The sequence below is a fragment of the Carcharodon carcharias genome (assembly GCF_017639515.1).
Source record: "Carcharodon carcharias isolate sCarCar2 chromosome 29 unlocalized genomic scaffold, sCarCar2.pri SUPER_29_unloc_19, whole genome shotgun sequence".
Taxonomy (NCBI): Eukaryota; Metazoa; Chordata; class Chondrichthyes; order Lamniformes; family Lamnidae; genus Carcharodon; species Carcharodon carcharias.
The window spans coordinates 198,976-213,342 of NW_024470664.1; the positions used below are offsets into that span (position 1 = coordinate 198,976).

The 14,367-nt window shown below is 59.6% G+C and overlaps 1 protein-coding gene across 1 annotated transcript in view; it reads right to left on the reverse strand.

The window, feature by feature from the left end:
- Positions 1-14,367, reverse strand: part of LOC121274012 (sodium/potassium-transporting ATPase subunit alpha-3) — a 225,470-nt gene that overhangs the window by 106,042 nt on the left and 105,061 nt on the right. The window contains exons 6-7 of the mRNA XM_041181141.1: positions 8,835-8,969; positions 8,421-8,538 (exon numbers count right to left, since the gene is read on the reverse strand). Of these exons, the coding sequence (XP_041037075.1) occupies positions 8,421-8,538; positions 8,835-8,969 (253 nt within the window). The remainder of the gene's footprint in view (positions 1-8,420; positions 8,539-8,834; positions 8,970-14,367) is intronic.

The following is a 14,367-nucleotide window of genomic DNA, read 5'->3' on the forward strand; positions in this document are numbered from 1 at the left end:
ACCGAGCACACTAGTACCGGCACCCGGGTACACACCGAGCACACTCGCACCGACACCTGGTACACACCGAGCACACTCGCACCCACACCCAGTTACACACCGAGCATACTCATACCGACACCCAGGTACACACCGAGCACACTCGCACCGACACCCGGGTACACTCGCACCGACACCCGCGTACACACCGAGCACACTCGTACCGACACCTGCGTACACACTGAGCACACTCGCACCGACACCCGGGTACACTCGCACCGACACCCGCGTACACACCGAGCACACTCGTACCGACACCTGCGTACACAACGAGCACATTCGCACCGACACCCGGGTACACAATGAGTGTACTCGCACCAACACCCAGGTACACACTGAGCACACTCGCACCAACACCCGAGTACACACCAAACACACTCGCACCGACACCCGGGTACACACCGAGCACATTCAAACCGACACCCGCGTACACACCAAGCACATTCGCACCGACAGCCAGGTACACACCGAGCACAACTGCACCGACACCCGGGTACACACCGAGCACTCTCAAACTGACACCCAGGTACACACCGAGCACACTCGCACTGACACCCAGATACGCACTGAGCACACTCGCACTGACACCCGGGTACACTCGCACCGACACCCGGCTACACACCGAGCACACTCGCACCAACACCAGGGTACACACCGAGCACCCTTGCACCAAAACCAGGGTACACACTGAGCACACTCGCACCGACACCCGGGTACACACCTAGCACACTCGCACCAACACCAGGGTACACACCGAGCACACTCGCACCAACACCAGGGTACACACCGAGCACACTCGCACCAACACCCGTGTACACACCGAGCACACTCACTGCCAACCGGGTACACACTGAGCACACTCTCATCGACACTCGGGTACACACTGAGAACCCTCGGACCAACACCCGGGTACACACCGAGCACATTCGTACAGACACCCGGGTACACACCAAGCACACTCGGACCAACACCCGGGTACACACCGAGCATACTCGCACCGACACCCTGGTACACAACGAGCACACTCGCATCGACACCTGGGTACACACCGAGAACACTGGCACAGACACCCGGGTACACACCGAGCACACTCACTGCCAACCGGGTACACACTGAGCACACTCGCATCAACACCCGGGTACACACCGAGCACACTCACACCCACACCGGGCACACACAACCACACCGAGAACACACGCACCCACACCGAGCACACTCGCACCCACAAAGAGCACACTCGCACCCACAACGAGCACACTCACACCCACACCGAGCACACACGCACCCACACCGAGCACACTCGCACCCACACCGAGAACACTCGCACCCACACCGAGTACACTCACCTCCACACCGAGCACACTCATATCCACACTGAGCACACTCACACCCACACCGAGCACACACGCACTCAAACCGAGCACACTCACACCCATACCGAGCACACTCACACCCACACCGAGCACACTCACACCCACACCGAGCACACTCACACCAAGCACACTCACAACCACACCGAGCACACACGCACCCACACCGAGCACACTCGCACCCACACCGAGCACACTCGCACCCACACCGAGCACACTCACACCCACACTGAGCACACTTACACCCACACCGAGCACACTCACACCCACACCGACCACACTCACACCCACTCCGAGCACACTCGCACCAACATCCGGGTACACACTGAGTACACTCGCACCGACACCCGGGTACACACCGAGCACACTCGAACCTACACCCGCGTACACACCAAGCACATTTGAACCGACACCCAGGTACACACCGAGCACAACCGCACCGACACCCGGGTACACACCGAGCACTCTCAAACCGACACCCAGGTACACACCGAGCACACTCGCACTGACACCCAGATACACACTGAGCACACTTGCACCGACACCTGGGTACACACCGAGCACACACTCAATGACACCCAGACACGCACTGAGCACACTCGCACCGACACCCGGGTACACTCACACCGACACCCGGCTATACACCGAGCACACTCGCACCAACACCAGGGTACACACCGAGCACCCTCGCACCAACACCAGGGTACACACTGAGCACACTCGCACGGACAGCCGTGTACACACCGAGCACACTCACTGCCAACCGGGTACAAACCGAGCACACTCGCATCGACACGCGGGTACACACTGAAAACACTCGGACCAACACCCGGGTACGCACCGAGCACATTCGTACAGACACCCGGGTACACACCGAGCACACTCATACAGACACCCTGGTACACACCGAGCAAACTTGCACCGACACCCGGGTACACACCGAGCACACTCACTGCCAACCGGGTACACACCGAGCACACTCGCATCAACACCCGGGTACACACCAAGCACACTAACACCCACACCAGGCACACACACCCACACCAAGCACACACGCACGCACACCCGAGCACACTCACACCCACACCGAGCACACTCGCACCCACACCGAGCACACACGCACTCACACCGAGCACACTCACACTGACACCGAGCACACTCACACCCACACCGAGCACACTCACACCCACACCGAGCACACTCACACCCACACCGAGCACACTCACACCCACACCGGGCACACTCACACCAAGCACACTCACACCCACACCGATCACACACACACCCACACCGAGCACACTCACACCCACACCGAGCACACTCACACCCACACCGAGCACACTCACACCCACAACGAGCACACTCACACCCACACCGAGCACACTCGCACCCACACCGAGCACACACGTACCCACACCGAGCACACTCACACCCACACCGAGCACACTAGCACCCACACCGAGCACACTCACACATACACCGAGCACACTCGCACCCACACCGAGCACACTCACACCCACACCAAGCTCAATCGCACCCACATCGAGCACACTCACACCCACACTGAGCACACTCACACCCACACCGAGCACACTCACCTCCACACTGAGCACACTCGCACCCACACCGAGCACACTCGCACCGACACCCAGGTACACACCAAGCACACTCGCACCAACACCCGGGTACACACTGAGCACACTCGCACCGATACCCGGGTACACACCGAGCACACTCGCACCGCCACCCGGGTACACACCAAGCACATTCGAACCGACACCCAGGTACACACCGAGCACAACCGCATCGACACTCGGGTACACACCGAGCACAACCGCACCGACACCCGGGTACACACCGAGCACATTCGTACAGACACCCGGGTACACACCAAGCACACTCGGACCAACACCCGGGTACACACCGAGCACACTCGTACAGACACCCGGGTAAACACCGAGCACACTCGCACCGACACCCGGGTACACACCGAGCACACTCACTGCCAACCGGGTACACACCGAGCACACTCACACCCACACCGAGCACACACGCACCCACACCGTGCACACACGCACCCACACCAAGCACACTCACACCCACATCGAGCACACTCACACCCACACCGAGCACACACGCACCCACACCGAGCACACTCACACCGAGCACACTCACACCCACACCGATCACACATGCACCCACACCGAGCACACTCATACCCACACCGGGCACACACACCCACACCGAGCACACTCACACCCACACCGGGCGCACACACCCACACCGAGCACACTCACACCCACACCGAGCTCACTCACACCCACACCGAGCACACTCACATTCAGACCGAGCACACTCACACCCACACGGAGCACACTCGCACCGACACCCAGGTACACACTGAGCACAACCGCACCGATACCCGGGTACACACCGAGCACATTCGTACAGACACCCGGGTACACACCAAACACACTCGTACAGACACCCAGGTACACACCGAACACACTCGCACTGACACCCAGATACACAATGAGCACACTTGCACCGACACCTGGGTACACACCGAGCACACACTCACTGACACCAGATACGCACTGAGCACACTCGCACCGACACCCGGGTACACTTGCAGCGACACCCGGCTACACACCGAGCACCTTCGCACCAACACCAGGGTACACACTGAGCACAGTCGCACCGACACCCGGGTAAACACCGAGCACACTCGCACCAACACCCGTGTACACACCGAGCACACTCACTGCCAACCGGGTACACACCGAGCACACTCGCATCGACACTCAGGTACACACCGAGAACTCTCGGACCAACACCCGGGTACACACCGAGCACATTCGTACAGACACCCGGGTACACACCAAGCACACACGGACCAACACCCGGATACACACCGAGCACACTCGTACAGACACCTGGGTACACACCGAGCACACTCGTACAGACACCCGGGTACACACCGAGCACACTCACTGCCAACCGGGTACACACCAAGCACACTCACACCCACACCGGGCACACACACCCACACCGAGCACACACGCACCCACACCGAGCACACTCACACCCACACCGAGAACACACGCACCCACACCGAGCACACACGCACTCACACCGAGCACACTTACACCCACATCGAGCAAACTCGCACCCACAGCGAGCACACACGCACTCACACCCACACCGAGCACACTCACACCCACACCGATCACACACGCACCCACACCGAGCACACTCATACCCACACGGAGCACACTCACACCCACACCGAGCACACACGCACCCACACCGAGCACACTCACACCCACACCGAGCACACTCACACCCACACCGAGCACACACGCACCTACACCGAGCACCCTCGCACCCACACCGAGCACACACGCACCCACACCGAGCACACTTACACCCACACTGAGCACACACACCCACACCGAGCACACTCACACCCACACCGAGCTCAATCGCACCCACATCGAGCACACTCACACCCACACCGAGCACACTCACACCCACACCGAGCACACTCACACCCACACCGAGCACACTCGCACCCACACCGAGCACACTCGCACCGACACCCAGGTACACACCAAGCACACTCGCAACAACACCCGGGTACACACTGAGCACACTCGCACTGATACCCGGGTACACACCGAGCACACTCGCACCGACACCCGGGTACGCACCAAACACATTCGAACCGACACCCAGGTACACACCAAGCACACTCGCACCAACACCCGGGTACACACTGAGCACACTCGCATCGACACTCGGGTACACACCGAGCACAACCGCACCGACACCCGGGTACACACCAAGCACACTCGTACAGACACCCAGGTACACACCGAGCACACTCGCACTGACACCCAGATACACACTGAGCACATTTGCACCGACACCTGGGTACACACCGAGCACACACTCACTGACACCAGATACGCACTGAGCACACTCGCACCGACACCCGGGTACACACCGAGCACACTCACTGCCAACCGGGTACACACCGAGCACACTCGCATCAACACCCGGGTACACACCAAGCACACTCACACCCACACCGAGCACACACGCACCTACACCGAGCACACGCGCACCCACACCGAGCATACTCACACCCACATCGAGCACACTCACACCCACACCGAACACACATGCACCCACACCGAGCACACTCACACCCACACCGAGCACACTCACACCCACACCGAGCACACTCACACCCACACCGGGCGCACACACCCACACCGAGCACACTCACACCGAGCACACTCATACCCACACCGGGCACACACACCCACACCGAGCACACCCGCACCCACACCGAGCTCACTCACACCCACACCGAGCACACTCACATCCAGACCGAGCACACTCACACCCACACCGAGCACACTCGCACCGACACCCAGGTACACACCAAGCACACTCGCACCAACACCCGGGTACACACTGAGCACACTCGCACCGACACCCGGGTACACACCGAGCACACTCGAACTTACACCCGCGTACACACCAAGCACATTCGAACCGACACCCAGGTACACACCGAGCACAACCGCATCGACACTCGGGTACACACCGAGCACAACCGCACCGACACCCGGGTACACACCGAGCACATTCGTACAGACACCTGGGTACACACCAAGCACACTCGCACCAACACCCGTGTACACACCGAGCACACTCGTACAGACACCCGGGTACACACCGTGCACACTCGCACCGACACCCGGGTACACACCCAGCACACTCACTGCCAACCGGGTACACACCGAGCACACTCACACCCACACCGAGCACACACGCACCCACACCGAGCACACACGCACCCACACCAAGCACACTCACACCCACATCGAGCACACTCACACCCACACGGAGCACACACGCACCCACACCGAGCACACTCACACCGAGCACACTCACACCCACACCGATCACACATGCACCCACACCGAGCACACTCATACCCACACCGGGCACACACACCCACACCGAGCACACTCACACCCACACCGGGCGCACACACCCACACCGAGCACACTCACACCCACACCAAGCTCACTCACACCCACACCGAGCACACTCACATCCAGACCGAGCACACTCACACCCACACGGAGCACACTCGCACCGACACCCAGGTACACACTGAGCACAACCGCACCGATACCCGGGTACACACCGAGCACATTCGTACAGACACCCGGGTACACACCAAGCACACTCGGGCCAACACCCGGGTACACACCGAGCACACTCGTACAGACACCCAGGTACACACCGAACACACTCGCACTGACACCCAGATACACAATGAGCACACTTGCACCGACACCTGGGTACACACCGAGCACACACTCACTGACACCAGATACGCACTGAGCACACTCGCACCGACACCCGGGTACACTCGCAGCGACACCCGGCTACACACCGAGCACATTCGCACCAACACCAGGGTACACACTGAGCACAGTCGCACCGACACCCGGGTAAACACTGAGCACACTCGCACCAACACCCGTGTACACACCGAGCACACTCACTGCCAACCGGGTACACACCGAGCACACTCGCATCGACACTCGGGTACACACCGAGAACACTCGGACCAACACCCGGGTACACACCGAGCACATTCGTACAGACACCCGGGTACACACCAAGCACACACGGACCAACACCCGGATACACACCGAGCACACTCGTACAGACACCTGGGTACACACCGAGCACACTCGTACAGACACCCGGGTACACACCGAGCACACTCACTGCCAACCGGGTACACACCGAGCACACTCGCATCAACACCCGGGTACACACCAAGCACACTCACACCCACACCGGGCACACACACCCACACCGAGCACACACGCACCCACACCGAGCACACTCACACCCACACCGAGAACACACGCACCCACACCGAGCACACACGCACTCACACCGAGCACACTTACACCCACATCGAGCAAACTCGCACCCACAGCGAGCACACACGCACTCACACCCACACCGAGCACACTCACACCCACACCGATCACACACGCACCCACACCGAGCACACTCATACCCACACGGAGCACACTCACACCCACACCGAGCACACACGCACCCACACCGAGCACACACACCCACACCGAGCACACTCACACCCACACCGAGCACACACGCACCCATACCGAGCACACTCGCACCCACACCGAGCACACACGCACCCACACTGAGCACACTTACACCCACACTGAGCACACACACCCACACCGAGCACACTCACACCCACACCGAGCTCAATCGCACCCACATCGAGCACACTCACACCCACACCGAGCACACTCACACCCACACCGAGCACACTCACACCCACACCGAGCACACTCACACCCACACCGAGCTCAATCGCACCCACATCGAGCACACTCGCACCCACACCGAGCACACTCGCACCGACACCCAGGAACACACCAAGCACACTCGCAACAACACCCGGGTACACACTGAGCACACTCGCACTGATACCCGGGTACACACTGAGCACAACCGCACCGACAACCAGGTACACACCGAGCACATTCGTACAGACACCCGGGTACACACCAAGCACACTCGGACCAACACCCGAGTACACACTGAGCACACTCGTACAGACACCCAGGTACACACCGAGCACACTCGCACTGACACCCAGATACACACTGAGCACACTTGCACCGACACCTGGGTACACACCGAGCACACACTCACTGACACCAGATACACTCACACCCACACCGAGCACACTCACACCCACACCGAGCTCGCTCGCACTGAGCACGCTCACACCGAGCACACTCACACCGAGCACACTCACACCGTGCACACACACCGAGAATACTCAGCGCCCTCACGCTGTGCACCCTTATGCTCTGCGCCCTCACACTCTGCGCCCTCACACTTAGCACACCGAGCATGCTCATGACGTACCTTCTACACAGTTGGTTGAGAAGAAAGCAATATTCCTGGTCTCCAGCGGATTGTCATTTGTACAATCCGGGGAACGTGTCTGTGGTTCTGATTCCCCGGTTAGTGAGGAATTATCAACCTGTCAGGCATGGCGGTCACATTGGAGGAGAGGCGAGAGAGTGAGTGAGTGAGCAGGAGGTGAAACAGAGAATGAGCAAGCGGCAGAGGGAAGGGGGCAATGGCAGAGAGACACGAGAGTGGGTATGGAGGAACAGAGAGAGAAGGGAGAGAGATTTTTAGATGAAATAAAAGGTGAAAGCAATGAGGTGTAAGGAAATGAAAAAGAGATTGAGAACATTAGTCAGGAACAACAGTCACTCCAATAGTCAATACATCGCGGTGAGGCAGTGAATGGCCAACTAGACATCTACATACCTTACAACCATGAGCAGAGATAATCCTCAGATCGGCTGGTATTCTGTCACCACCTTTAACTTCGACCAGGTCACCGGCAACTACTTCCTCAGCATTGATCTGGGTCTTCTCCCCTTCCCGAATCACCATAGCTTGCTGCACAGCAAGGAGACAAATAGCAGCACGGGGGTAGCACAGGGACTCAAACACCCTGTACCCATCCCTTACCCTGTACCCGTCCCACACCCTGTACCCGTCCCTCACCCTGTACCCGTCCCTCACCCTGTACCCGTCCCTCACCCGGTACCCATCCCTCACCCTGTACCCGTCCCTCACCCTGTACCCATCCCTCACCCTGTACCTGTCACACACACTGTACCCGTCACACACCCTGTACCCGTCCATCACCCTGTACCCGTCCCTCACCCTGTACCCGTCACACACCCTGTACTCGTCCCTCACCCTGTACCCGTCCCTCACCCTGTACTCGTCACACACCCTGTACCGGTCCCTCACCATGTACCCGTCCCTCACCCTGTACCCGTCACACACCCTGTACTCGTCCCTCACCCTGTACCCGTCATTCACCCTGTACTCGTCCCACAACCTGTACAAGTCCCTCACCATGTACACGTCCCTCACCCTGTACCTGTCCCTCACCCTTTACACGTCCCACACCCTGTACTCGTCCCTCACCCTGTATCTGCCCCTCACCCTGTACACGTCCCTCACCCTGTACCCGTCCCACAACTTGTACTCGCCCCTCACCCTGTACCTGTCCCTCACCCTGTACCCGTCCCTCACCATGTACACATCACACACCCTGTACACGTCCCTCACCCTGTACCCAACCCTCAACCTGTACCCATCCCTCACCCTGTACCCGTCCCTCACCCTGTACTCGTCCCTCACCCTGTACCCATCCCTCACCCTGTACCCATCCCTCACCCTATACCCGTCCCTCACCCTGTACCCAACCCTCAACCTGTACCCATCCCTCACCCTGTACCCGTCCTTCACCCTGTACCCGTCCCACACCCTGTACCCGTCCCTCACCCTGTACACGTCCCTCACCCTGTACACGTCCCTCACCCTGTACCCGTCCCTCACCCTATACACGTCCCTCACCCTGTACCCGTCCCACAACTTGTACTCGTCCCTCACAATGTACCTGTCCCTCACCCTGTACACGTCCCTCACCATGTAACCGTCCCACAACTTGTGCTTGTCCCTCAACCTGTACCCGTCTCTCACCCTGTACACATCACAAAACCTGTACACATCACACACCTTGTACACGTCCCTCACCCTGTAACCATCCCTCACCCTGTACTCGTCCCTCACCCTGTACACGTCACACACCCTGTACACGTCCCACACCCTGTATCCATCCCTCACCCTGGACACGTCACTCACCCTGTACTCGTCCCTCACCTTGTACCCGTCCCACACCCTGTACACATCCCTCACCCTGAACCCGTCCCTCAGCCTGTACACATCCCTCACCCTGTACCCGAACCCTCACCCTGTAACCATCCCTCACCCTGTACCCGTCCCTCACCCTGTACCCGTCCCTCGCCCTGTACTCGTCCCTCACCCTGTACACATCCCTCACCCTGTAACCGTCCCACACCCTGTACCCGTCCCACACCCTGTACACATCCCTCACCCTGTACCCGTCCCTCACCCTGTACACATCGCTCACCCTGGACATGTCCCTCACCCGGGACACGTCCCTCACCCTGCACTCGTCCCTCACCCTGTACACATCCCTCACCCTGTACCCGTCCCACACCCTGTACACATCCCTCACCCTGTACTCGTCCCTCACCCTGTACCGGTCCCTCACCCTGTACACGTCCATCACCCTGTACCTGTCCCTCACCCTGTACACGTCCCTCACCCTGTACCCGTCCCACACCATGTACTCGTCCATCACCCAGTACACGTCCCTCGCCCTGTACCCGTCCCTCACCCTTTACCCGTCCCACACCCTATACCTGTCACTCACCCTGTACATGTCCCTCACCCTGTATATGTCCCTCACCCTGTACCCGTCCCACACCCTGTACTCGTCCCTCACCCTGTACCTGTCGCTTACCCTGTACACGTCCCTCAACCTGTACCCATCCCTCACCCTGTACCCGTCCCACACCCTGTACCCGTCCATCACCCTGTACCCGTCCCTCACCCTGTACCTGTCACACACCCTGTATTCGTCCCTCACCCTGTACCTGACCCTCAACCTGTACCCGTCCCTCACCCTGTACCCTTCCCACACCCTGTACTCATCCCTCACTCTGTACCCGTCCCTCACTGTGTACCTGTCACACACCCTTTACTCGTCCCTCACCCTGTACCCGTCCCTCACCCTGTACCCATCCCTCACCCTGTACACGACCCTCAACCTGTACCCGTCCCTCACCCTGTAAACGTCCCTCACCCTGTACAAGTCCCAAACCCTGTACCCGTCCCTCACCCTGTACCTGTCCCTCACCCTGTACACATTCCTAACCCTGTACCCGTCCCTCACCCTGTACCCGTCCCACACCCTGTACTCGTCCCTAACCCTGTACCTGTCCCTCACCCTGTACCAGTCCCACACCCTGGACTCGTCCCTCACCGTATACCTGTCCCTCACCCTGTACCCGTCCCACACCCTGGACTCATCCCTCACCCTATAACTGTCCCTCACCCTGTACACGTCCCTCACCCTGTACCTGTCCCTCGTCCTGTACCCGTCCCACACCCTGTACTCGTCCCTCACCGTATACCTGTCCCTCACCCTGTACCCGTCCCTCAACCTGTACCCGTCCCTCACCCTGTACCCTTCCCACACCCTGTACTCGTCCCTCACTCTGTACCCGTCCCTCACTGTGTACCTGTCACACACCCTTTACTCGTCCCTCACCCTGTACCCGTCCCTCACCCTGTACCCATCCCTCACCCTGTACACGACCCTCAACCTGTACCCGTCCCTCACCCTGTACACGTCCCTCACCCTGTACAAGTCCCAAACCCTGTACCCGTCCCTCACCCTGTACCTGTCCCTCACCCTGTACACATTCCTAACCCTGTACCCGTCCCTCACCCTGTACCCGTCCCACACCCTGTACTCTTCCCTAACCCTGTACCTGTCCCTCACCCTGTACACGTCCCTCACCCTGTACCTGTCCCTCGTCCTGTACCCGTCCCACACCCTGTACCCGTCCCTCACCCTGTACCTGTCCCTCACCCTGTACACGTCCCTCACCCTGTACAAGTCCCAAACCCTCTACCCGTCCCTCACCCTGTACCTATCCCTCACCCTGTACACATTCCTAACCCTGTACCCGTCCCTCACCCTGTACCCGTCCCACACCCTGTACTCATCCCTAACCCTGTACCTGTCCCTCACCCTGTACACGTCCCTCACCCTGTACCTGTCCCTCGTCCTGTACCCGTCCCACACCCTGTACTCGTCCCTCACCCTGTACCTGTCCATCACCCTGTACCAATCCCACACCCTGGACTCGTCCCTCACCGTATACCTGTCCCTCACCCTGTACCCGTCCCACACCCTGGACTCGTCCCTCACCCTATAACTGTCCCTCACCCTGTACACGTCCCTCACCCTGTACCCGTCACACACCCTGCACCCATCACACACCCTGTACCTGTCCCACACCCTGTACCTGTCCCTCACCCTGTACCCGTCCCTCACCCTATACCTGTCCCTCACCCTGTACACGTCCCTCAATCTGTACTCGTCCCTCACCCTGTACCCGTCCCACACCCTGTACCCGTCCCACACCCTGAACCTGTCCCACACCCTGTAACTCTCCCTAACCCTGTACCTGTCCCTCACCCTGTACCTGTCACACACCCTGTACCCGTCCCTCACCCTGTACACATCCCTCACCCTGTACCAATCCCTCACCCTGTACCCTTCACACACCCTGTACCCATCCCTCACCCTGTACCCGTCCCTCACCCTGTACCCGTCCCTCACCCTCACCCTGAACCTGTCACACACCCTGTACCAGTCCCTCACCCTGTACCCATCCCTCACCCTGTACTCGTGCCTCACCCTGTACCCCTCCCTCACCCAGTACCCGTCCCACAGCCTGTACTCGTCCCACACCCTGTACTTGTCCCACATCCTGTACCCGTCCCTCACACTGTACCCGTCCCTCACCCTGTACAAGTCCCAAACCCTGTACCCGTCCCTCACCCTGTACCTGTCCCTCACCCTGTACACATTCCTAACCCTGTACCCGTCCCTCACCCTGTACCTGTCCCACACCCTGTACTCGTCCCTAACCCTGTACCTGTCCCTCACCCTGTACACGTCCCTCACCCTGTACCTGTCCCTCGTCCTGTACCCGTCCCACACCCTGTACTCGTCCCTCACCCTGTACCTGTCCCTCACCCTGTACCAGTCCCACAGCCTGGACTCGTCCCTCACCGTATACCTGTCCCTCACCCTGTACCCGTCCCACACCCTGGACTCATCCCTCATCCTATAACTGTCCCTCACCCTGTACACGTCCCTCACCCTGTACCCGGCACACACCCTGCACCCATCCCACACCCTGTACCCGTCCCTCACCCTGTAACCGTCCCACACCCTGTACTCGTCCCACACCCTGTACTTGTCCCACACCCTGTACCCGTCCCTCACCCTGTACCCGTCCCTCACCCTGTACCCGTCCCACATCCTGTACACGGCACACACACTGTACACGTCCATCACCCTGTACACATCCCAAAACCTGTACCCGTCCCTCACCCTGTGCTCATCCCTCACCCTGTACACGTCCCTCACCCTGTACCCGTCCCTTACCCTGTACCCGTCCTTCACTCTGTACCCATCCCACAAACTGTACCATTCTCTCACACGGTACTTGTCCAAAATCCTGTACCCATCCCTCACCCTGTGCCCATCCTTCACCCTGCACCCATCCCAAAACCTGTATCTGTCCCTCACCTTGTAGCCCTCTCTCACACTTTACTCGTCCCTCACCCCGTACCCATCTCAAAACCTGTAGCTGTCCCAAAACCTGTTCCTGTCCCACAACCTGTACATGTCTCTCACACTGTACATGTCCCACAACCTTTATCCTTCTCTCACACTGTATTCGTTCCACACCCTCTGCCCATCCAAAACCCTGTACCCATCAAAAAACCTGTACCCGTCCCACACCCTGTACCCGTCCCACATGCTGTACCTCTCTCACACTGTATCCGTCCCTCACCCTGTACCTGGCCCACACCCTGTACCCGTCCCACATGCTGTACCTCTCTCTCACACTGTATCCGTCCCTCACCCTGTACCACTCTCTCACACTGTACCTGTCCCAAAACCTGTACCCGTCCCTCACCCTGTACTCGTCACACACCCTGTACTCGTCCCTCACCCTGTAAACGTCCCTCACCCTGTACCTGTCCCTCGCCCTGTACACGTCCCTCACCCTGTACACGTCCCTCACCCAGTACACGTCCCTCACCCTGTACCCGTCCCTCACCCTTTACACGTCCCACACCCTGTAACTGTCACTCACCCTGTACCCGT